This window comes from Balaenoptera musculus, chromosome 8 (assembly GCF_009873245.2).
Source record: "Balaenoptera musculus isolate JJ_BM4_2016_0621 chromosome 8, mBalMus1.pri.v3, whole genome shotgun sequence".
Taxonomy (NCBI): domain Eukaryota; kingdom Metazoa; phylum Chordata; class Mammalia; order Artiodactyla; family Balaenopteridae; genus Balaenoptera; species Balaenoptera musculus.
Window position 1 is genome coordinate 107,683,612 of NC_045792.1, and position 26,272 is coordinate 107,709,883.

At 48.2% G+C, this 26,272-nt stretch overlaps 1 protein-coding gene across 1 annotated transcript; it reads right to left on the reverse strand.

The window, feature by feature from the left end:
• Positions 1-2,557: 2,557 nt before the first annotated feature.
• Positions 2,558-14,507, reverse strand: LOC118899623 (actin-1-like). The gene is made up of 5 exons (XM_036861385.1): positions 14,394-14,507; positions 11,180-11,308; positions 8,460-8,570; positions 3,485-3,548; positions 2,558-2,658 (listed from the first exon to the last, which is right to left on the reverse strand). The coding sequence occupies exons 1-5, from the start codon at positions 14,505-14,507 to the stop codon at positions 2,558-2,560; spliced, it is 519 nt and encodes a 172-aa protein (XP_036717280.1).
• Positions 14,508-26,272: the final 11,765 nt, after the last annotated feature.

Consider the following 26,272-nt stretch of genomic DNA (forward strand, 5'->3'; position numbering starts at 1 on the left):
CGGGTTCGAGCCCTGGTCTGGGAAGATCCCACATGCCGCGGAGCAACTAGGCCCGTGAGCCACAACTACTGAGCCTGCGCGTCTGGAGCCTGTGCTCCGCAACAAGAGAGGCCGCGACGGTGAGAGGCCTGCGCACCGCGATGAAGAGTGGCCCCCACTTGCCGCAACTAGAGAAAGCCCTCGCAGAGAAACGAAGACCCAACACAGCCAAAAAATAATAATAATAATAAATAAATAAATGAAATTCTTTAAAAAAAAAAAAAAAAAGATTTGCCATATTTTATGTGGGCCGTGAAAGAGAAGAGACAAGAATTACTTTAAAGATTCTAAGTGGCGCCATTACTTACTTGGACAGAAATGAAGGGTTTGGGGCTTCCCTGGTGGCGCAGTGGTTGAGAATCTGCCTGCCAAGGCAGGGGACACGGGTTCGAGCCCTGGTCTGGGAAGATCCCACATGCCGCGGAGCAACTAGGCCCGTGAGCCACAACTACTGAGCCTGCGCGTCTGGAGCCTGTGCTCCGCAACAAGAGAGGCCGCGATAGTGAGAGGCCCGCGCACCGCGATGAAGAGTGGCCCCCGCTCGCCGCAACTAGAGAAAGCCCTAGCACAGAAACGAAGACCCAACACAGCCAAAAATAAATAAATAAATTAATTAATTAAACAAAAAAAAAAAGGACTAGAGTATGGAAAACTCCAAAACTAAAAAAAAAGAAAAAAGAAAAAAAAAAAAAAAAGAAATGAAGGGTTTCATTGGGGCACGCTAACTCTGACGTTGTTCTCGGCACTTTCTAGGCACTATACCCTTGGCTTGATGTACTTGGGAGCTAAATGCACCTAAAAAGGTGAGAAGATTCATGACTTTTATTCTGGTTGGCTGCTCCTCACCCTTATCAATCAAATATCTCTCTGATTTTTCTAATGATTTTGCTGGAATTTGGTTTCTTTGACATCTGCTTTTTTTTTTTCTTCTCATTTTCCTGGCTTATCCATCACCTTATTTTCACTTTCCTTTGTAATTTCATGTTACATGAGTCCCATTTATTGCTACTTTCCCCTGGGTTACCCTTAGGTTAGTTGAAACAATTGTTTAAAAGTTGAACGCAGATAGTACAAAATTCAGAATATTATAAAGGGCGCAGGCTCTTCTGCTTTAGATTCGTTTAGATTCCATCGTCCACTTACAAGTAATTAAAAGCATTACTTAAAGGTTTACTACCATAAAGGTATCCTGATTTATTCATTCAACTACCATCATTCAAAGTGAGATTTGTCATCAAGAGGGGGGATGTCTGTGTGGTCTTCAGCCTACAGATCAGGGCACGGGAATGCCCTATCGGCTGCACTGCGCCGGGTGAATAGCTAATGGAAAGGTAACGGCAAGCAACTTTTGCTCCTATTTCCAAATTTATGGAAAGAATGATACTTGTTTTCAGGTCAGAAAAAAACCAGGAGCATCTGATAACTGAAACAAACAAACCACTGTTTGCCATAAGCAATGGCATTCCACCAATAGGGAGATGATTTTAACATGCAGCAGAGGCTGCTAGAACGGTGCCTTTCCAGGGCCTGAATTACCTGGGCAGGTGCAGGGCTTAGGGCAGGCTGCATGGCCCTTATTTCATGCTGAGGACAGTAAACAGAATCTCAGAGGTTCAGGCTGGGTCTGGATGGCGCAGTGGCCTGTTATCCTTACATCACAAACATGTACATCAAAGCTTATTCTTTCCCACCAATATCCGGAGTTCAATTATGTTCGTATCATCCACAGATTCATTTTCTTCCTCATTCTCGCCTCTAACCCCACTCCACCCCCCATTTTGAGATCCTCTGAGATTTTTTGGTTTCACATTGCTTTGCTTTTTAAAAATTCTGTATAAACAATTATTTAGATGTAACTCCCACTTTGGTCTTCCTTAATCCCCACTGTTTCTTTCTTAGCTTGTTTCTTTATTCATCTCATAGATAATCTTTGATTTTTTTTTAGAGAGAGGGCAGGTGGGTGGTAAATTTTCTGAGTCTTCGCCGGTGGCCAAATGATTTTTTTCCCAACATTCCAACCCCAGTCGGGGGAGGTATGGAATTTCCAGTTCAAGAGCAGCCTTCCTCTCCTGGTTATGCTTTTGTCCTCTTATCTTGTAGCAGCAGCTTTGCAGGTAAGAATTCTGATGCAGATCAAAGCCTCTTTATTTTAGAGTAAGGTTGAAAGATTTAGCAAATAAGAACACATGCCATCTTTGGGACGTGCTTATACTATAAAGTTATTTGTTGTATTTCTGAAATTCAATTTCCTTGGGCAGCCTGGATTTTTCTGGTAACCTTACTTTATAGTTTACCTGTTTTTTGTTGTTTTCTCCTACTGCCTCTAGAATTTGCTCTTACTTTCGACACTGTGGGATTTCCCCAGGCAGCGTCTGCCAAGGGGATGCCCCATTGCTCTGTTCGGCCCTCCACGGTCTTTCACAAGGTGAACTTGGGCCTCCAGCTTGGGAACTCCTTCTCAGATGCTCATGCTGACTTTCTCCCCTTATTTCTCTGCTCTCACCCTCTGGTGTCCCTACTAGGAGTTCTCTACAGATTTAAACTCCCCGTCCCTGTCGAAATGACCTCGCTCAAGTTCATAAATGTCTCTCAGCTTCAGCTCCTGCATCACGAAGTCGGCTTGAATAAGCCAATCTCACGGCAACGTGATGAGGAATAAATCCGTGAAGGACGTAATGTCCCCCGCATGAATGTGCCCTCACTATGCTCTCATGAACCAGAGCATCTGTGCTGTTCTTCCCATGTTGGAGGCCAGGTCCATGGCAGGGTGGTCCTTCCCAGCCCCCGTGGTGGTTTGGGGCCACGTGACTTGTTCTGGACAATTAACTGAGCAGATGTGCCATGTGTCCCTTTGCTGCCAGTGAAAGGCCCTCCAGGGCACCCTTATGTGCACCCACAATGCATGACAATGTTCTAGATGGTGTCAGCTCTGTCAGCCAGATTCTGGGGTGAGGGTAAAGCAGGACAGAGCCCCTGTGACCTTCAATGGACGTGGAGCATGGTTGAGAAATATACTTTTGTTTTACGGCACTGAGACTTCGGGAATGTTTGTTACTGCAGCACAGAGTAGCCACGCTGAAATAATACACAGGGGTCGCCAGAGATTCCCTCCCCTCTTGACTCTGCTTTGATATAGTGAGTGCCTCGCGAGCATTTCCCAAGATGCTGCAAGCCTTGCTCAAAGAAGCTGTCTGTCTTTTATTGACCCTTTTTAACGAAGTCTGGGGGAGGGAGGGCCACCTTCATGCTTGAGTTGGTTCTGAGCTCTGATCAATTGAGCCAAGCTCAGCCTGGAGCTGGTGCTGATGAGACAGGCGATGGTCCAGACAGTCACAAATCAGAGGGTTATCCTCCTGACGAAGGAGGGACCGATGTCCTTACACTCCTCACTGGTGACCCACATGTCCTTGAAGGTGGAAAGTGAGCACAGGATGAAGCCACCTACCCATGTGCCATGTAGGGAATATGGCTAAATACAGGGCCGGCACGCTGAAGGTCTCAAACAGGATCTGCGGGAAAGCGTGGAGCACTCAGGGGGCGGGTGTCCCTTAATTCCATGAGCACATGAGTCCGATTGGCCCGAAGCACTTGGCTGCCCCTGAGGGATCCAGACAACAGGGTGAGGAATGCCACTCTTCATCCCAGCCCTGCCCTGACGAGCTCTGCAACACTGTTTCCCAGTCTGTAAAATGGGCTCGCATTCTTCCCAGGTACCTAGCGGGACAGCACCTTATGGACCGTCTCAGGACTGATCACAGGGCATCACGTCATCTTATGAACCACCGTTTTTTCACAGTGGGGATGCAGCTGAATTCCCAGTGCCTCTGTGAAGCCGTGACCGGTCCCTCCACTGAATACATCCTTCTTTCTGCTCTCTGAGGGCGGGCAGATGTTACAGAAATTCTGACACTTGGGAGGATTCATTTGTTTTATTAAAACGGAACAATGAAAGTTAACAGTTACTGTGCATTAACTGCATGCCAGACACTTAGTCCAGACGTGGCTTGTTCAAGAAGTCTCTCCTGGGTGCTGACTGTATACAAGGTGGAAGGAGTGAACAGGGCAGGCACAGCCTTGCGTTTACAGCCCGTGGTGACCCCCCGGGGGTATGTGATATTGGAGCCCCCGCTTGTCCACAGGAGAGACCAGTGGGCAAGAATGTGAGGGGGCAGGTGGCAAAAGTGGGTTGTGAACACGGCTGCTGAACATGGCAGGGCACTGCCTCTGTGAACTTAGCTGGGTGAACGAACGATTCTCCTGCAAGATGGCGACACGGGTCCATAGGACTACAGGTTTTTTTGTTTTTGTTTTTGTTTTTTTATTTATGGCTGTGTTGGGTCTTCGTTTCTGTGCGAGGGCTTTCTCCACTTTCTCCGTGGCAAGCGGGGGCCACTCTTCATCACGGTGCGCGGGCCTCTCACTATCGCGGCCTCTCTTGTTGCGGAGCACAGGCTCCAGACGCGCAGGCTCAGTAATTGTGGCTCACGGGCCTAGTTGCTCCGCGGCATGTGGGATCTTCCCAGACCAGGGCTCGAACCCGTGTCCCCTGCATTGGCAGGCAGATTCTCAACCACTGCGCCACCAGGGAAGCCCTACAGGTTCTTTTGATGGCAGGACCCAACACGGTGTCACTCAGACAGATGGAAGGCGGATTCTGTTACGTACGGCTCCAAAGCAGGGACGGCTGCCAGGCTGGGCCACGGGGGTGCTGCACCCAAGGACGGGGTTACGGTGAGCTGGAGCTGCCGGGGGCAGCTCACGGGTGGCCAGCGGGGTGCTCTGCTAGGTTGCATGGGTTCCTGGGATTGGCTCGTTTGAATAATTTCACGGCCCCTGTGCATCTGGGCAGTCCCTAATGGTCTGGTACCCGGTTCTGAAGTGATTAGGGCAGGTGTATCGTGACCCTGGGGTGTGTGACAGGACCGTAAGGGGAGAGGTTGAGGTGCAGACTTAACCAGCTGCCTAAGAGGGAAATTAACCGGCCTCTAGCAAAGACCTCTTAACCGGGTCAAGACCGCACTTTGTTTTTTGATTGGGGTATAGTTTTTTATAATGTTGTGTTAGTTTCTACTGTACAGTGAAGTGGAGTTCCCTGTGCTACACATCAGGTTCTCATTAGTTATCTATTTTATACATATTAGTTAGTGTATATATGTCAGTCCCAATCTCCCAATTCATACCACCACCCCCCTTTCCCCCCTTGGTGTCTACACGTTTGTTCTCTACATCTGTGTCTCTATTTCTGCCTTGCAAGCAGGTTCATCTGTGCCATTTTTCTAGATTCCACAAATATGTGTTAATATACGATATTTGTTTTTCTCGTTCTGACTTACTTCACTCTGTATGACAGTCTCTAGGTCCATCCACGTCTCTACTAAAACACAGTATCACACACGGCCAGGATACGCCACTGAGCTCATTACTCACCAAGTGTGTTGCCCACTAAGTGCGTGATTACAGAGCAGGGTCTGGGGGGATTGAGGACTTACCCAAGAGAAGTGAAAACAGATGTCCATACAAAGACTAGCCTGTAAGTCTGTGCTGTTCTTGGGTGCCCTCCACATTGGAACCTGGTGGATCCTGGCATTTAAATCCTGGAATTTGGATCCTGATGGAGGAGGGAGGGCATCTTTTATGCTCCAACTAGAGACCGCTCCCCCTAAAAACACAAAGACATAAACCAACCTCCGCTCCCCCTGGCCTGGCATGAGGCCAGAGGTCACAGAGCTAGGAAGGGTCTTCAGGGTTCCTGCGGTCAAACTCCCACTTTATAGATGAGAAAACTGAGGCCAGGGGCCAAGAAGCAGCATTTACTGAGTGCTCGACGGGCGCTAAGCACTGGGACAAGCGCTTTACAGCGTTAACACATTTCATTTCCATAGCGACCCCAGGGCCGGTACCGTTATCATCCTTCTGAGGAGGAAACCAGGACACTGAGAGGACCAGTCAGCCACCTGAGGTCACACATGTTGGTGGAGCCAGAGGTCTTAAGGCCAGGCTGGGCCCTTCCTTGTACACTGGGCTGCTCCCCTTGTTGGCTTCTCTTCTGGGACACGGCCCCCAGAAATCCTCTTCAGATACAGATTTATTCCAGGAGAAAAATCAACCCTGCACTTCTCAGCCTGTCCCAGTCTCCGGGAGGAGCCCTGGACATTGGCTGCTGGACACAGGGACTTAGGCAGGGAAGGGACCCTCCTGGGAGGGCCCTGCATGATGGGGAGCTCGTGGTGGCGCCCACAGATGCAGAGAAGCCCATTTGTCCACAGTGAGGTGGCATTCCTTGTGCCCCGGTGCGGGCCCCCATCGCCTGCTGCCTCAGAAGCCTGCAGGAGCTTCCGCCCTTTGGCACCTCTCTCTGTCCCTGGCTGTAGTCACAGAGTCCCCCGCAGGTGACCCACTGGGATCTGCCCGTGGGGGTCCAGGAGAGCCGAGGGATGCGGGAGAGGGTGCTGGAGACCTGAGGGCCCCTCTCCCTGCCGGCTGAGCCTTCTCGATGCTGGTCCCCACCTGCAGCTCCTTCAGCCCCGGGAGTGGAGGCGAGGGGATGGCTCCCTGTTACCACCCGGGGGCTCTGCAACCCTCTCGTGCTGCTTTTCTAAGACTCATGCTCACCTTGGTATGCAATCTCTTTAATAAACCCTCACCAACATTACCTGACGTGAGTGTGCTTTGGTTTCCTGCTGGGATCCTGATGCAATTAGGGGGTAAATTTGGCGACAGTCAGGACAGAAAGGCAGGCGGCGGGCCCGGGAATGGCGGGGAAGTGCCCGAGACAGGCTGTGTGGCCAGAAGCGCAGTTCGTGTGAGGGTGTCTTAATGTGTCTACTTGCCTGGGCCACAGAAGGGCCAGACATTGGGTCAAACATGAGTCTGGGTCTGTCTGTGAGATTGACATTTCGGCCCATAGACTGAGTAAAGCAGGTTGCCCTCCCCAAAGTGGGTGGGCCTCATCTAATCAGTTGAAGTTCTGGCTAGAACAAAAGGCATGACCTTCCCCTGAATGAGAGGGAATATCCTCCTGTTTGGTGGCCTTTGAACTGGGACGTCGGTTTTTCCTGCTTTTGGACTGGAACGTATACCATCCGCTCCCCTGGGGTCCACCCTGCCGACTACAGACCCTGGGATTTGCTGGCCTCCATAATCACATGAGCCAATTCCTTATAATAAATCTCCTTCTATATGTGCATCTCCTGTGGGTGCTGTTTCTCTGGGGAACCCCGAATAAGACAGTCTGGAGTGGCACATTCCCTCGGGTGAGGGACAGTTCTGTCTCTGTCTTCTCTCTCCAGCTCACAGGGGCCCCAGTGGGCAACTGGCATCCTCGGAGCTGGTACCTGATGTGGCACATTCCCTCGGGTGAGGGACAGTTCTGTCTCTGTCTTCTTTCTCCAGCTCACAGGGGCCCCAGTGGGCAACTGGCATCCTCGGAGCTGGTATCTGATGTGGCAAGGCTGCAGGCCTGTGCCAGGTCCACATGGCGCCCGGCGGGGCCCACGTCTGTGACCGACGTGTCCACATGCAGGGGAGAGTCACTGGCTCCCGAGTGCTGTGTTACACGAGGCGGCATGAGGTAACACATCCTGAGCTGCGATGGATGGTGCTCTGTTTCTGGGCCACGGCACGAGCCTCGTCTGTGTGCAGGTGGTGCGTGGGCCCCTGGGCATGCCCGCTGGGTCACCACTCACGGCAGGAGGCACCGCTGGGCTCCAGGGAGTCGGGGCCAGCTGGTGAGACAAGGTTGCTTGCTTAACTGGCTCACCTAAGTCCTCAATAAGGCAGCCCTTGTGGTCCCCACCTCACCTGGACCCCGCTCCAGCCTGAGGAGTACTCTGCCATCTGTCCTGGGGGTGCACCCCCCTTTCCCCACCAGCCTTGATGGGCTCCACCACCCAGTTCAATCCAGTTCAATCTGGGGCAATCCGACCAGCACACACCACCAACTCCTTGGGGTTGCATGAGGCCTGCATGAGGCCCAGAGATGGAGGAGGTCTGGGAGCTTTTAAGTCAGGGTTAGACCTGCAGGCAGGACACACCAGGCATCAGTGCTGAGAATGGGGCTGTGCACTCAGACCCCAGGGGTCTGGGCGGGTCCACAGGCCACTCGCTGGGTGACCTCAGCCAAGTTACTTCCACTCCCGGAAGCCCCAATTTCCTCATCTGTGCAAAGGGGCTAATAATCGCCCTGCCCATAGAGTAGCCATAGGTCTAGATGAAATAATTCAGATTAAACACCTCGCCCGTGCCAGACTGCTTGGCGAGTTCTCCAGAGGCAGCCGTCCCTCTTGCCGCTAATGTCAAAGAGGACGGGTCTCAGCTGGTATCTCAGCCTCTCCGCAGGGAGCCCGGGGCGGGGGGGTGGCCCGAGCTGCCCTCCATGCAGCCTGCTCCCTGAGCCCCTTGCCCACCACCTGGCCTCTTACCTGCGACACTTTCTCTTTGTTGGACATTGGGTTCAAGGGCGGCTCTGTCAGCGTCAGAGAATGCTGCTCTGGGGCGACGTGCAGCACCTGGTGGAAGGAGTAGTGCCAGATCTGAGGAGAGAGGGGGGCACATGTTAGGAGGATTGAAATGGAAGTAGTCTTGTTCAGGCTTCAGAGGCGATATTAGGCCTCTAACAGATTCGTGACCTTGCCTGGACTAAGTGCCTGCTGGTGAGCTGCCGCCAGCAAGTCTGGCGGCACTTAAGATAAACAAGGGAGGGACATCCCTGGTTGCACAGTGGTTAAGAATCCACCTGCCAAGGCAGGGGACATGGGTTCGAGCCCTGGTCCGGGAAGATCCCACATGCTGCAGAGCAACTAAGCCCATGCACCACAACTACTGAGCCTGCACTCTAGAGTCCGTGAGCCACAACTACTGAGCCCACATACTGCAACTACTGAAGCCCACGCACCTAGAGCCTGTGCTCTGCAACAAGAGAAGCCACCACAATGAGAAGCCTGCGCACCGCAACGAAGAGCAGCCCCTGCTCGCCACAACTAGAGAAAGCCCACGTGCAGCAATGAAGACCCAACGCAGGCAAAAATAAATAAATAAAATTAATTTTTAAAAATTTTTTAAAAAAAGAATAAGAAGGGAGTGGATTGTGGAATTTCTTGAGCCTCATGGACCTGGTCATTTCCTGGGGGTCTAGAAATTCTCATGATACACAAAATGAGATAAACAGCACTGCTGAAGAAACCGAGAGCTGCATATTTGCATGCAAATTGATGATATCAGTTAGTGGCCTGGTATTACAAGCGGCACTCCCCTAAACTGCAATTTGAAGTCTCACCCGTGGGGTGGACGCACTGCCTGGGATCTTTCCCAGCTGGGACTCCAGATTGCTGTTTTCAGGACTTTCCAGTGCTGTTTGAGTCTGGATGTAGGTGTCGGCCCAATTTGGTGATGTACGTGCTTTTACTTTTCTATCCCTTTTCATTTCTATTTCTTCCTTTCTAATGATTTTCCATTAAAGTTAAGTTGAAATTGTCTATTTGTGTGACGAGTGGTGTCTTTTCGCTAACAAACCCTTTGAACCTAAAAGAAAAGTATAACTTTCGGCAAAACAGCACATCAGCGCTCTGCAGACTCCACCTAGGCCTCCACGATTGCCCACTCTGGGGGAAGCCAGCCACTGTGCCCTGAGGACATCGGAGAGGCCCCACAGAGAGGCCACTTGAAGAGGGACCTCCTTGCCGGCCATGGAAAGCGCCATCTTGGAAATGGGTCCTCCAGCCCCGATCGAGCCCCAACCAACATCTGCTTGCAACTCCATGAGAATCAAGCTGGCACCACTCAGCTAAGCTGCCCCCAAATTCCTGACCAGGGAGGTAACAGGTGACCATCATTGTTTCCTGCCTCTAAGTTTTGGGATGAATCTGCTATAAACCTTAGATAAGTAATGCATCTTCCAAGGCAACATGCACCTGTTCAACTATACATGGAGACCCTGATCAGAGCCCTCATTTACTGAGAGACACTGGTTCAAATTAGCCGTATGTTACATCCTTACTATGCTTGACTACGGAAGTTTTTTTTTTTTATTGTGGTAAAATACACAGAACATAAAATTTACCACTGTAAGCTTTTCTTAAGTGTACAGTTCAGTGGCATTAAGTATATTCACATTGTTGTTCAACCATCACCACCATCCATCTCCAGAGACTTCCCATCTTCCCAAACTGACACTCTGTCCCCATTAAACACTAATTCTCCAACCCCTTCCCAGCCCCTGGCCCCCACTAGCCTACTTTCTGTCTCTAAGAATTTGATGACCCTAGGTCCTCATGTAAGTGGAATGATACATTGTCTGTCCTTTTGTGACTGCCCTGTTTCACTGAGCATCATGTCCTCAGGGTTCATCCACATTGTAGCCTATGTCAGAACGTCCTTCCCTTTTAAGACTGAATAATATTCCATTTTATGGATGGACCACATTGTGCTCATCCAATCATTTGTTGAAGGACACTTGGGTCATTTCTACCTTTCAGCTGTCGTGAATCATGCTGCTATGAACATGAGTGTACAAATATCTCTTCCTGTCCTTGCTTCCAGTTCTTTGGGGATTCACTCAGAAGGAGAATTGCTGGGTCATACAGTGATTCTAGCTTAATTTTTGAGGAACCACCATACTGTTCTCCAGAGTGGCTGCACCATTTTGCATTCCCACCAACAGTGTTTCAGAGTCCCAATTTTCTAATTCCTCCTTCTCACCAACATTTGTTATTTTCTTGGGGTGGGGAGTGGGCACTGTTTGTTGGTTGGTTTTCTAAATAATAGCCATCCTAATAGGTGTGGAGTGGATTTACGATTTTTTTATCCATCGTCAGCTTTAATCCTCACAACAGCACTATGTGATAGGAAAAGTTATACCCCTTTCTCACAGATTAGGAAACTGAGGACCAGAGAGCCAAGTTACTGGTCCAAAATGATGCAGATCATAAATGGTGGAGGCAAAATTCAGGCCAGGTCTCTGACTCTAGAATCTATGAGGTTAGTACCGTTGTGTAGTGTCTCCAGGGACCCAGAGCCAAGAGATGCCAGGAGAGCCCTGGATGCTGGCGGTACATCCCTTCCTAGGTGCCAGGCAGCGGGGCTGCCATTCGGCATCGATGGGGGCCCTGTGAGTGGGTCCCACCCAACAGAAGCTGCAGCCTACCTTTTCCATGTTGTCCCAGTTGGTGATGGCTGCCCGAGAGATGGGATATTTCAGGTTGAGTTTCCCTCGATTTTTCTGAACTTCATTTCCGATGAACCAGTCTTCTTCCTCCATTCCCACCAACAGCTTCTGAAAGACATAGGCCAGGCCAGATCTGCCCTCAGGAGCAACTCACCTCACTGGGCTCTCGTGTGTGTCAGCACACAGTGAACGGCGGGGAACCCCGATGTGCCGATGGGGACGGCTCTGGGTCGCAGCACCACCATCAATGGCCTTCTCAGACCCGTGCACTGTGTCAAAATGCCACTAAGGGGTTTCAGCAAATGACCTGCAAGGAAGAAGTGCACCCGAGGAATCCCTGCTGGGACACGCTCTTGCCCGCTTTGTAGGTGAGGACACTAAGGCCACAAAGAGAGAGACGGGGAGGAAAGAACCATGGGTGCGAGGGACACACAGGCTTCTACATTTGCTTTGGAAAGTGAGTGGGGGAAAGCGTGCGATTTCAGTTAATTTCTGTTATTTTTTAGGAAGATAAATCTATCTACTTTCATGCAGATTAAACCATTCGTTCTATCATTCGGAAACGATCTGAGAGTCGGCTGTGTGTTAATCTGGGTCCACCAAGAACCAGACACCAAGAGGAGATGCAAGGTACGAGGATTTTATTAGGGAGCACGCCAGACAAGGCGAGGGGAGACACTGGGCTGTCGTGCAGGCTTGAGGCTGGGTACGGGACCGAGGGCTGGGTGGGTGCCCTGGAGCGCCGCGCCTGCAGGGGTGAAGAAGGAGCAACGTCACCCTGGTCCGATATGGATGGCGCTCAGGTCTGCCGACCGCTCTGGTTACAGTGGGCTGGGTGACTCCCAGCTGAGCTACCCTGCCTCTCCGTGGCTGCAGGTCCCCCACGAGGGGTCTCACTGCCAACCTGCTGCTACACCGAAGTGCCCAGGAGGAGTCACGGCGCTTGGGTGGAAATGAGTCCACGCAGAGCATCCTGTTACATGCTGACCCCTCTTGGAGACAGACAGACACTTCCTTCCTGCCACCCAGGGGCCTGCCCGAAGCCCGGGAGGATGCAGGCGAGATGCCTCATGGAAAACGAAGACAGACAGCCCTGTCGGCTGCGGTCCCGATAGATGGTTTGCTGCCTGATTATTCGTCTTGGTCACACGTTGCTATTTCGGTGAGGAATTTGGGGTTCTTTTTGCTGTGATCTTATGCTTCCCCAGGTATGTAACCTACTTTATATACACTCCGTTTCCTATTGCGCCTCTTTGTAGAGATAAGTATTTTTTCCTCCCCTGGGGCTGTGGAATATTTTCCGTGGGGCAACGTTAAGTTGTTATTTGGGGGTTTTTTGTTTCTTTTTTTTTTACTTTTTATAGTATTTAGTTTGGTTTTTTTTTTTTTTACATTCTTTTTTAATATTCTAAACCATAATGGAAAAGAATGCAACGTTAAGTTTTGACCTTGCAGGACAAATTATTATATGTGTCGGGGCAAGAGATGCCACACCAAGGATTTCAAACAGAGGGATTGAATAGAGGGAGGTGGTCACACAGCACTGGGGGTTCGAAAGCAGAAACAGGGCAGAGAGTAGATCCACCCGACACTGCTTGGCTGCAGGAAGAACTGGGCAGTGGGTTTGCAGAACAAGGGCTCAGAGGAGGCCCCACAGGGCTGGGAGGGGCTCTGCCCTGCTGTTCTTTCACGGCCACTGGGCGCTGTGTGGATGGAGCCGGAGGATGCAGGAAACTGCTGTTGCTGGCGGGAGGCTGAACGGGGCAGGAGAACGGGAAGACTGCCCCCTCCCGCCGCCTTCTATTTGCAGAACCTCTCAGGGAGCAGTAGCTAGAGAAGCCCCAGCCCCGGCATGGGCACCGCAGAGCAGAGCAGAGGCAGAAACCAGCTGCAGTGTGTTGACTGGTGGCCCCCAAGATAGGTCCACGGGCCGCCCTCAGAACCTATGTTGGTGTGACCTTATTTGGAAATAGGGTCTTTGCAGATGTGATTCATTTAGTGATCTGGAGATGAGATCATGCTGGATTTAGGGTGGGCCTGAGATCCAGTGACAAGTGTCCTCATGAGAGAGAAGGGAGGGGAGATTTGGGACAGAGAAGGGAATAGAGGAGAGAGAAGCCCCGTGAAGATGGAGACAGACCAGGCCCACGAACGCCTGCAGCCACCAGAAGCTGGAAGAGGCCAGGGCGGATCCTCCCCAGACCCTCAGAGAGTGTGGCCCTGAAACACTGCGGGTGGCCAGGAACCGTGTTAATCATACATTCACCATCTTGTTTAACCTTCGGGCCAAACGTATGTATGTATATACTTTTGTTAACCCTGTTACGTGACAGAGAAATCTGAGCACGTGCTGTGTGGTCCCACTTAGGTGAGGTCCTTAGAGGAGTTCAATCCATAGAGACAGAAAGTAGGTGGTGGGACCAGGGCTGGGGAAGGGAGATGGGGAGTGAGTGTTTCATGGGGACAGAGTGTCCATTTGGGAAGATGAAAACTTTCTGGAGGTGGATGGGGGTGACGGTTGCACAAGGTGAATGTACTTAATGCCATTGAATTGTATGCTTAAAAAAAGTTCAAATGGTAACTTTCATGTTATATATATTTTATCACAATAAAAAACCCTGAATTTCTAAATTCTCTTGAAGAGCAGGAAGATCTGGCAACACTGGGCCTACTTTCTTGCATGTCACTAGGCAGCAAAGTTGCCCTTTCAGGCAGAGCATTGGCCTCAGTCCCCACCCATCCCTATTGTCCTCCTGTCATGGAGGCTGAGTGTCAGTTGTCACCTAGTACTAGTGGACTGATGTTTATCCTAAAGGTGGAGAACTCCTTCCACTCTCAGAAGTGGGAAAATCAAACAGTAAATAGATGGGCATGATTTATTTTTGACAACTGTCTGCTTTTCTATCGTATGTAATTGGCCTGTTCTTTCTAAGTCTGTGGTTCTCAAAGTGTGGCCCCGGGCCAGCAGCCTCTGCATCCCCCGAGAAGTGGTGGGAAGTACAAACCCTGACCCTCTCCCCTAGACCCGCTGAAGCAGAAACTCTGGGTGGGCCTGGCCCCCTGCATTTTGCCAAGCCAAGCGCCCCATGATTCTGATGCACGTTCACCACAGCCACCCTGCTCTACGGACTTGATGTGACCAGCCTGTGCGGGGGAGGAGCTGCGGCCCCCAGGGAGGACCCCCGGCACTCACATCATGACGAAGTTTCCCGAGGATGGTTGGGAATATAGCCAGAGGCACTTCTGTCCCCGCAAAGCCCACCTTGCTGACGCCCGAGCCACAGTCGCAGATGAGGGGCACATTCATTGTGCGGCACGTGACCTAGATGTGGCTGCAGGGAGAGACAGAAGATGCGGTTACTTGTGCCGTTTGCAAGGCTCTCACCTGCGGGGTAGGTGAGGTGCCAGGTATGATCTTGGCTCCGCGCACCCAGAGCTGGGCATGCCTGGGGGGCGAGCCACCATCTGGACGCTCTGGGCAGTTTGCTGGAGCGACCAGCCTCTCAGATGACCACCTGCATGTGGCTGCACTGGGCTAAGGCTTTTTCTCCTATCTGGTGTGGCCCGTGACTTGTTTCACCGGGGTCCCCTGAAGCAGCCCCTTCTCCATTCTCCCAGCCAGGGGCTTTGGGCAGGGGGACCCTGGTAGGCACGGTGGTCCTGGTGGTCTGCCTGCTGGTGTCACGGCCAGGGCCCCCAAGCCCAGCACCCACACTGCCTCTCCTGGGAGACCTCTCCCGCCTCCCGGCCCAGGGTCGAAATCAATCCCCCCCTCCACTTGGCTTCTAGACAACTTCTTCCACGTTTTTACAAGTTTGGAAAACATGAGAAAGTATAAAGAAGGAAATCCCAATCTCCCAGGGTCCTACCACCTACCTCTGCCCTGTTCTATTTTGATATTTGTTTCAACTTTATTTATATACATGATTTAAAAAAATTAATTACTCTCAAAATAAATGAATCCATTTTCCCTTTTGAATATTGCATTTTAACTAAACCTTTACTGTAACAAATGTTATTTTTCATTTTGAAAGTGACTTTAATTCTTTTCCAGATAAAGACAACATGTTCACTAGAGAAAACTATGGGGGGAAATAAAACTCTCCCCAAATCCTACTAATCATAGACAGCCTTTGTTAACAGTGGGCATCTACCCTTTCGGCTCCTACATATAGCATAGGGGTCATTGGGGTCATTTTCTGTCTGGTGCCTTGTGAACAGCCATGTGCGGTACGATTCCCGGGGGCGGTGGTTTATGGTCTAGCTATATGTTTACTGTATGCATGCATTGCATATGAAATATCATATATATTTATGCACCCAAATGTTCTGCAGCGCTGTTTACAATAGCCAAGACATGGAAGCAAATTAAATGTCCATCAACAGATGAATGGATAAAGAAGATGTGAGATATATATATATATATAAAATGAAATACTACTCAGCCATAAAAAAGAATGAAATAATGCCATTTGCAGCAACATGGATGGATCTGGAGAGTATCATACTAAGTGAAGTCAGACAGAAAGACAAATATCATATGATAACTCATATATGGAATCTAAAAAAAAGATACAAATGAATTTATTTACAAAACAGAAATAGACTCACAGACTTAGAAAACAAATTTATGGTTACCAAAGGAGGAGTGGGGGGAGGGATAAAAAGGGAGTTTGGAATTGACATATACACACTAGTATGTTTAAGATAGATAACCAACAAGGACTTACTATATAGCACAGGGAACTCTGCTCAATATTCTGTAATAACCTAAATGGGAAATAAATTTTAAAAAGAATAGATACATGTATATGTATAACTGAATCACTTTGCTGTACACCTGAAACTAATACAACATTGTTTATACTCCAATATAAAATAAAAATTAAAAAATAAAATATTACATATATTTAAAATATTATCTATATCTACAGCTATTATCTGCTCATCCCTTTAACTGACCCCTATCGTGGAAGGTTTAGACCCAATCTTTCTGGTTTTTATAAATAACCTTGTGATGAGCCTCCTTATTCCTCTTGCTTTGTCCTGAACCCTGGACCAACTCTTGATCCTGTACGTCCTTAGAATGACCAGTTGGAAGACCAAGAATTTTGAAAGGCTCCATAAACACTTTGCACATTGCCGTCCAGAAACATCAGCTGATTTGCTGCTGCCACATCGAGGCCCTTTCCGCCCCGTCCACCACCTCCACCTGCCCTGGTCTCCCTGACGGGCCACGAGCTCCTCCAGGCAGAGTTCATGTCTGCCCCCAAGCACCTGTCGCTCCACCGGATGCCCAGCTACTGTTTGCTGATTTGCTTTGGAATTCTGGTCTGTCCTTTACGGAGGACTTTGGGCATTTTCATGGGTGTCCTGTTTGTCTGGATGGTGGTTGCGTATCTTCATGTAGCTTCTTTTTTCTTTAATAAATTCATTTATTTCATTTATTTGGCTGCGTTGGGTCTTCGTTGCTGCACGCAGGCTTTCTGTAGTTGCGGCAAGCGGGGGCTACTCTTCGTTGTGGAGCGCGGGCTTCTCATTGCGGTGGCTTCTCTTGTTGCAGAGCATGGGCTCTAGGCACGTGGGCTTCAGTAGCTGTGGCGCACGGGCTTAGTTGCTCCGCGGCATGTGGGATCTTCCCGGACCAGGGTTCGAACCCGTGCCCCTTGCATTGGCAGGAGGATTCTTAACCACTGTGCCGCCAGGGAAGCCCCTTTCCTTGGTTTTTTAAAAATCATCTGATGCTGCCTTCCATTTCCATTTACTTAGCAAAAGGAGGAAAATTAGGCCACTAGTAATTGCACGGCTCTTTCCAAGCCTGAACATTTTCATCTGGGTGTCTTGAGTGGAGGGGTTTTGCCTCCAACTGGCTGACTCCCTGAGCTTGCTGGTCGCTGGAAAGGAGGGCAAGGCTGCTGGGCCCAGAATGCAACATTCCACGAAGGAGTGTTTTCCTGCTTTGCTCCAAATCCTTATGGAGCTGGGACTCCCTTATAAGTCTAAATAGTCATATCAACACACAGAAACAGAAGTCTAAGGAAGGGTGTGATGGAAATTGGAAGGGAAATGTTCAGCTTACCCACAGGACGGACATGCAAAAGGAAGGGGAAGATTGAATTGCTCCCAGACTTCAGGAAATGTACTAAAAGCACATAGCTAGCACCAGTGAGAACTGGAGACAAGAAGGTCCAGAGATGTAAAAGGTGGAGCCCACCTGTAGCCCAGGTGGTGTCCCTCTGTGTCGTTGCTTCTGATGAAGCCACTGGCATGTGATTGGCAGAGATGGCATCTTCCTGACCCAGTTAGGCTTCTCCAAGTTCATCCATCAGCCTCTTAGAGCCTTTGCTTCTCTCTTTCCATCAAATCCCCCTTCTTGGGGTTTGGATGAAGCGGACTCCAAGGACTCTGGCCCCAGAGGTGATCACGACACTTGTCAACAGCACTGCTATGAACACTCATGTACAGGTTTTTATGTGGACATATATTTTAATTTCTCTCGGGTAATTGCTGGGTCATATGGTGGCTCTATGATTAAAATTCTTAAGGGACTGCAGACTGCACCGTTTTCATTTCTATTAGCGTCGTACGAGGGCTCCAGTTTCTGCACACCCCTGACCACACACCGGTCACTGTCTGTCTTTCTTTATAGTCATCCTAGTTGGTGTGAAGCGACATTTTATTGTGGTTGTAATTTGTATTTCCCTGATGGTTAAGTATATTGAGCATCTTTTCATGTGCATATTTGTATATCTTCCATTCACATACCTTCTTTGGATAAATCTCTCCTCAAATAGTCTGCCCAAACAAATTGCTTTGTTTGCCTTTATTTTTTATTAATTTTATTGAAGTACTGTTGATTTACAATGTCGTGTTAATTTCTGCTGTACAGCAAAGTGACTCAGTTATGTGTATATAATATACATATATATATATATAGAAAGAGAGAGAGATAGGTATATAGATATATATATACTTTTTCATATTCTTTTCCATTCGGGTTTATCACAGGATATGGAACATGGTTCCCTGTGCTACACAGTAGGACCTTGTTGTTTATCCATTCTAAATGAAATACCTTGCATCTGCTAACCCCAAACTCCCAGCCCTTCCCTCCCCCACCCCTCCTCCCCCTTGGCAACCACAAGTCTGTTCTCTATGTCTGTGAGTCTGCTTCTGTTTCCTAGGTAGGTTCATTTGTGTCGTATTTTAGATTCCACATATAAGTGATATCATATGATATTTATCTTTCTCTTTCTGACTTACTTCACTTAGCATGATCATCTCCAGTTGCTGCAAAGGGCATTATTTCATTCTTTTTTATGGCTGAGTAATATTCCATTGTGTATGTATTCCATTCCATCTTCTTTATTCATTCATCTGTCAATGGACACCTAGGTTGCTCCCATGTCTTGTTTGCCTTTATTTTTGAGTTATGAGAGTTCTTTATACATTCCAGACACTAGACCCTTGTCAGATGTAGGATTTGCCACCATTTTTTTTTTTACATTGTTCAAAGCTTTTGATTAAGTACAATTCTCAAGGATGGCCAGTCAATCTCACCAAAAGTATTCACGTCCCCTGAGTACACAAATCACATCCCTACCTTTGGTCCTCTATTCCTCTCCTGTGAAATTCCCTACCTGCATCTCCTCCCCATCTTGAGGTCCTTGAAGCCCTGTAGGTCTGCACCAGAACTGAACTGGGCTGCCTGGGACCACCTGCCCTGCCTGGAACATTGAGCTGGGACTGTAGTGTGAAAACATCACAGGATAACGTTGTCACGCAGAGGGAGCGTGCCGGATACTCTTCTCATCCAAGGCAAGTTAGGTGGGAGCGTCAGCTCTGAACGGGTGAGTGTGTAGAACGAGGGTTCTCAGCTGTGGCATGATTGGCATTTTGGTCTGGATAATTCTTTGCTACGAGGGCCATTCTGTGCATCATAGGCTGTTTAGCAACATCCTGGCTTCTACCCACTAGAGGCCAGTAGCACCTCCCACTTGTGACAGCCAAAAATGTCTCCAGACACCACCAGATGTTCCTGGGGAGAGGGAGGTGGACAAAATAGCTGTGGCTGAAAACCCCTGGTGGAGGGAAGGACCTTCATGACGGAGACATATCAAAGCTGGTGGGAAGACAGTTCCAAGTTCTGAAGCAGTTAGAACCAGGTTTCCCGGGTCCCAGATTACCCAGATCACAACAGATCTGAGTGATTGTTTTACTCCCTTTTATGCAAAGCAATTTCTTCCAAACCAACTCCATCACAAGGAGGAATGCAAAAATCAGAATGACCAAGTTGTGTAGGTTATTCTCAGGACATTGTCCTGTTCTTTTCCCTGTCAGGTGCATCATGCCCACTCCTGTCTACCAAGGATGGAAGAGAGGAGGTTCTTCCCACCTGTGACCTTGGTGTGCCTGACGGGTCCTGTGTGACCTTGGTGTGCCTGACGGGTCCTGTGTCTGTGTGAGTGGTGCAGCTATGGAGGAGAGCATTAGTGTAAAGCCTCCTGTTTATAAACCATAAATGCTGTGACACCTAAGGAGCGGATGATTATAACATCAAGGGTTTATCCTTATGATAGTTTGAGAAATTTGAATTTCCCAAATGGGAGAGGTTGGGATGAGTGAGTGTGTGTGTGTGTGTGAAGGGGATGTTGGAGTGGCATAGAATTGGAAGATAAGTCTGTGGGCTAAAGTATTTGTAAAGGGTTTTGTGAGCCCCAGGATGGATGGATGGATGGATTAGATAGATGATAGAGAGACATACATATAATCATTTCTAGCCTTTCATCTCTTACACCTCTCAAAGTTCAGACAACCATATCTCCACCTAGTCCATTTGTTAAAAAGAAATCCATCTCCAAAAGGGAATCCTCTTCCACTGTTGGTGGGAATGGAAATTGGTGCAGCCACTATGAAAAATAGTATGGAGAAAAAAAAAAATAGTATGGAGGTTCCTTAAAAAACTAAAAATAGAGTTGCCATGTGACCCAGCAATCCCACTCCTGGGCATATATCTGGAAAACTCAAATTTGAAAAGATATGTGCACCCCCATGTTCATAGCAGCACATTTACAATAGCCAAGACATGGAAGCAACCCAAGTGTCCATCGACAGATGAATGGATAAAGAAAATGTGGTACATATATACAAGGGAATATTACTCAGCCATAAAAAAGAAGGAAGTATTGCCATTTGCAGCAACATGGATGGACCTAGAGATTATCATGCTAAGTGAAGTAAGACAGAGAAAGACAAATATTATATACTATACGTGGAATTTTTAAATATTACAAATGAATCAATATACAAAACAGAAACAGACTCACAGACATAGAAAACAAACTTATGGTTACCAAATGGGAAAGGGACGGGGGTAGGGATAAATTAGTAGTATGGGATTAACAGATACAAACTACTAAAATAGATAAGCAACAAGCATTTACTGTATAGCATAGGGAACTATATTCAATATCTTGTAATAACCTATAATGGAAAATTATATATATCTGAATTGCTTTGCTGTAGACCTGAAACTGACACAATATTGTATATCAACTATACTTCAATTAAGAATAAATAAAACAAAATAAAGAAATCCATCTCAAAATGGTCCTTGCAGGAGGAGAAATGATGTATCTTTCTGCTGCCTCTGCAAAATTTCTACAGTCTTGGTTCTCTTCTATAATAAATTTAATCCCACAAACATGTATGGAATACTGACTCGTGTGTTGCTTTAGCAAGTTCCTGGGTTTAAGTGGAGAAAGAGACTCCTTCCTCCCAGCCGCCCCCGCCCCCCATATTGAGCTGGCTGGACCATCCCTGATGCCTCAGAACGGGATTTGTTCTTCTCACAGGAAACAGAGGATCCACAGAATGTGGCTACTGTTTGTTTTTCTCCAGAAAATTACCCAAACTCCAGGTGGCGGTGTCCCCGTAAAGAGACCGCATTCAGCTGAAGGGGAGCAGGACAGGCAGGGTTTACACACTTCCTGTCACAGGTCCTTCCTTTAGTGGGAAATGACCCTGGCTGGCTTTCAATGTTTTTAATAGAAAATGGGGAGAAACATACCCCACAAGATTTAAAGGGGTTGTGATTGGATGATCTCAAAGACACTACTGCAGGCTCTGAGCAAGACACTGGTTCTGCCCTCAAGGAGTTCCCAGCTTATAGGAGAAACACATTTGTTTTCTAAAGTCACTTTAATCCAGTGTGATAAGGGCTGTAAACAGGAGGCAACGTTACGAGTTGGCCTTGGAAAACTTGCACAGATTCCAGACAGGGGAGAAGAGAAGCAAAAGCCTGGAGTCCAGGGTGGGTGGGGCAGTCCTTGAAGGATGAAAGGACACTCCATATGGCCTTGGGTCTACTGTTCCTTGTGTCCCCACTGCTGTCACAAGTGTGGGGCTTCACTTAGACATTAATGATAGCCACCACGTGGAGAGGACTTTCTCGTGCTAGACACGGTTCTGAGTTAACTCATTTAAGCCTCCCAGCAATGGTGTGGGGCTGGGGAGCACCAGCCTCAAGGTCCTGATGAGGAGACAGGCACAGGAGAATAAAGTAAGAGCTCCAGCTGGTGAGAGCTGGAGATGAAACTCAGTCTCAGGGAGCTTGACTCCCTACACAGCTCTCAGTCTGAGCTGTCAGGGGAAGCAGCTTCCCCTATTACTAAGGGAGGGGGCCTATTGTCCCACTCTCAAATCTGGGAGGGAGTTGTGACTGTGACCAGTGACATTGATGGAGATGACATCATGTTAGTAGTCATCCATCCAGAGGAACTGTGACCCCCCCCCCTCTTGCCCCGCTAAGACTACTGGGTAAAAGAGCCCGAGCTAGCCTCTTGGAGGAGGAGAGGCCACTGGGAAGAGAACCCCAGGCGCCCCACCAATAGCCAACCACCTGCTAGACATGTGAAGGAGGCCATCGTCAATCATCCAGCACCAGAGGGTCTGCTAGGTGGCCCCAGATACACGAGAGAGCCCATCAGAGACCAAACCAGCTCAGACCAGAATAGTCACCCAGCCGACCTGTAGACTGATGACTAAAAATAAGATGGTGGTTGTTGCAAGCCACTAAGTCTTAGCATGGTTGTTATGCAGCAAAGGCTGACTGATACACTCTGCTACTCTGCCTTTGTATTTTTAATAAATGGCCCTTCCTGTGACCCTTGCGACCTGCTGTCAGTGGGGTCAAAGTCATCTGCTCACCAATACACAGGGATAGAGAACACAGAGAAGCTCAATATTTTATCAAAAGTCACAAACCAGGGGTTGGCAAACTACAGCCCATGAGCTGAAACTGGCCCACTGACTGCTTTTGTAAATAAAGTTTTATTGGGACACAGACACGTCCATTTATTTTTTACATATTGCCTATGGCTGCTTGTGGGGGGGAATGGGGCTACCATGGCCGAGCTGAGTAGTTGAGACCAGGTGGTCACAAAGCCTGAATGAATTATTTACTATGTGACCCCTTATAGAAAAAATTTGACAACCCCTAGTCCATACCTAATGCCCTTAACACTATGACAATAGTTCTCAAAATGTGGCCCCCCAGACCAGCAGAATTAACTTCACTAGTTAGAAATGCAGTCCTATGTCCTTACCCCAGATTGACACTATCAGACATGCTCTTGTTTAAGAAGCCCTCCCAGTGACTCTGATCTCCATGGCTTCAAGATCAGACAACCCAACCATCTTTGACAACAGAAATCTGGTATGATGCTTGCTTCCCCAGTTTAAAAAGCATTTTCTTTCCCACTCCCAGCTTTTGGAAGACCAATAACTGCCCGGAATCCTTATTTGACTAGTTTAATCTGCCCTCAGCAAGATTCTAGACCAGCTCACAGTCACCCACCAAAACACTTGCCGTCCCCCCCAGTGCCATGACTGAGCCGAAGGTGTAGAAGGAGTTGTTTGGGGGCAGTGGAGGACGAAGTCAAACCTTCCTTCCTGCCCCCCTTCAAAATAAATCCAGCGTTTACGAAAGGCAGGCAGGAGGTCTGGAGTGCTTTCACGGCGTGAAATCAATTGGAACAAAACCAAGCCTTACTGATCCTTGTGGGGTGACACCTCACTGTAGTTTTGATTTGCATTTCTCTAATGATTAGTGATGTTGAGCATCCTTTCATGTGTTTGTTAGCAATCTGTATATCTTCTTTGGAGAAATGTCTATTTAGGTCTTCTGCCCATTTTTGGATTGGGTTTTTTTTTGATATTGAGCTGCATGAGGTGCTCGTATATTTTGGAGATTAATCCTTTGTCAGTTGCTTCGTTTGCAAATATTTTCTCCCATTCTGAGGGTTGTCTTTTCATCTTGTTTATGGTTTCCTTTGCTGTGCGAAAGCTTTTAAGTTTCATCTAGGGGGGTGGGATAGGAAGGGTGGGAGGGAGACGCAAGAGGGAGGCGATATGGGGAGATATGTATACATATAGCTGATTCATTTTGTGATACAGCAGAAACTAACACAACATTGTAAAGCAGTTATACTCCGATAAAGATGAAACAAAAAACAAAAAACAAGCCTTATATCTGAGTCACAAAGTCTGGGCGGAATCACCAGCTCGTCTTGGTTTGTCCAGATTTTCCCAGCTTTAACGTTGAAAGAACCATGTCCCTGGAAACACCCCAGTCCTGGGCAGACTGGGACAACTGGTCCCTCCCTGTCTGGGATTTAAAAGACAACGTTTTCTGCAGCCCATAAAAGCCCAGCATGTGCAGGCTGATGGCATTTACTGATGCTAAGTGCCTGTGCTGGGGGAGGAGTTGAAAGGCGGGGCTCTGGGGCTTGGGAGCCGAGGGGCTGCTCAGAGGTAGCCAAAGGCAGTTACCCCCACTGTGCGGAAACTCTAGTTCCCACTGGACTGGGGACCTGGGAGCCGTGGCGACCCACAGGGGCATCCGGGTCAGCCACTGTGTTCCTGGACCCAGCATCCCTGGCACTGAGGCTGCCACCTGTCACATCTCCCATTCGACCACGAAGCCGGGTCTTCACACGAGGTGCAGTTCTTCAGGCTGAGACGAGAATTAGCAGTGCATCCCCTACAGCTTCTAGGAGAGCACGCTGCAACCCCTAATGGTCAGAAATTGAGGGTCCCCAGCTCTACACTATTCCCTTCCCCCAGGGAGCTGTGCCCTGAGATACAAACAGGGAAGGGGTGAGTATTATTTCTCTTTTTTGTACTAGTTTATGATGATGTATTATACAAGATCCATGTAACGTATATGTACGTCTTGGCGACGACTTCTTATTTTAATAAATAAGTTAATAGCTCACCACCCAGCGCGAGGCATCTATATCATCCAAACCTCTGCGTGGCCCTCCACTCCGGCCTCCCTCCTAGAGGCAACCATCACCCTGAAGTTTGTGTTAATAATTCTCTTGCCTCCTTTCTCAATTTTGCCACACCTGGACCTGTCCCTGAAGAAGGTATTGTTTGGTTTTGCCTGCTTTTGAACTTCTTATGCAGGGAATGATCACCCTGGATGTTTCCTCAGGGGCTGGCTTGTTTTGTTCAGTCTTTGGAGATCTCCCCACGTTGGTGATATGACTGTGGTTCATTTTTCACCACTGTAGAGTATTCCCTATTCCACTGTGTGGATACGTGCTCACCTGAGGCGAGGGATGTGTTTGAATGCCAGCAGGAGGCTGGCAACCCGTGGCATGAGGGGGAGCGTGCCCCCTTTCTCTGGAGGACGTGATGAGGTGCAGGTCGGAGACGGAGCTGAACCTGGGGGAGATCCAGGTGAGGCTCAGCCCCGCCAGGTGCCCCTCATAGCACTTGACCTCTCCCCTAAACAAATGTTAAGGTCAGTTATTTAAATAATGTGGCCGGAAGGGGTATTGGCTTGCTCTCCTAGGATGTCATGCTTCTTGGTCTAGTCCAGAGGACATCACACGTTCATATTTAGAATCAGGTATTTATTTGCACGAGTAATACATGTCAGCAAACCTTCCACAGAGTGTGGCAATTGAAGAAAGCTTCTGGCTCAGCGTTTTCCATCCCAGATTCCAGGCCCTGCACCCCAAGAGCGCACACAACGCGACCTGGGATGGTACACCCCTTCAAGACTAGATTCTGCTTTCTGTTTCTTCCTGCAAAGCAGCTCAGTTTCCTGTGTGCCCCGGGTGTCCCCTGGTGGCCATTCACTAGACAACAATGCTCATGGACCCGGCTCTCACATCCATGTGCAGGAAGGAAACATGGAGCAAAGAAAGGTTTTCAGCCTTTCAACTTACCCCTAACACAATACACAGTAATTGGACAACATGAAAAAAAATTTTTATGTACAATAGTGGAAGGAAGAGGCAGAGGCAGGTTTTTTTTTCTTTTTCTCCTTTTTTTTAATTGATATGTAGTTGATTTACAGCGTTGTGTTAATTTCTGCTGTACAGCAAAGTGATTCAGTTATACTTATATATAGACATTCTTTTTCATATGCTTTTCCATTATGGTTCATCCCAGGATATTGAACATAGTTCCCTATACAGTAGGATCTCATTATTTATCCATTCTATATATACTAGTTTGCATCTGCTAATCCCAAGCTCCCAATCCATCCCTCCTGCACCCTCCTTCTCCCCTTGACAACCACAAGTCTGTTCTCTATGTCTGTGAGTCTGTTTCTGTTTCGTAAATAAGTTCATTTGTGTCATATTTTAGATTCCACATATAAGTGATATCATACAGTATGTGTCTTTCTCTGACTTACTTCATTTAGTATGATCATCTCTAGTTCCATCCATGTAGCTGCAAATGGCATTATTTCATTCCTTTTTATTGGCTGAGTAATATTCTATTGTATATATGTACAACATCTTTTTATCCATTCATCTGTTGATAGACATTTAGGTTGTTTCCATGTCCTGGCTATTGTGAATAGTGCTGCTGTGAACACTGGGGTGCATGTATCTTTTTGAATTATGGTTTTCTCCAGATATATGCCCAGGAGTCGGATTGCTGGAGCATACGGCAACTCTATTTTTAGTTTTTTGAGGAACTTCCATACTGTTTTCCATAGTGGCTGCACCAGTTTACATTCCCACCAACAGCGTAGGAGGGTTCTCTTTG

What these genes read in the sequence shown, in the direction of transcription:
- LOC118899623 (XM_036861385.1), bottom strand. Translation starts at nt 14,507, where the DNA reads ATGAATGTGCCCCTCATCTGCGACTGTGGCTCGGGCGTCAGCAAGGTG. An exon ending in TCGGGAAACTTCGTCATGAT is followed by an intron (nt 11,309 to 14,393) that starts GTGAGTGCCGGG and finishes TATGTCTTTCAG; the next exon opens with AAGCTGTTGGTGGGAATGGA. An exon ending in ACAAAGAGAAAGTGTCGCAG is followed by an intron (nt 3,549 to 8,459) that starts GTAAGAGGCCAG and finishes GCTTTCCCGCAG; the next exon opens with ATCCTGTTTGAGACCTTCAG.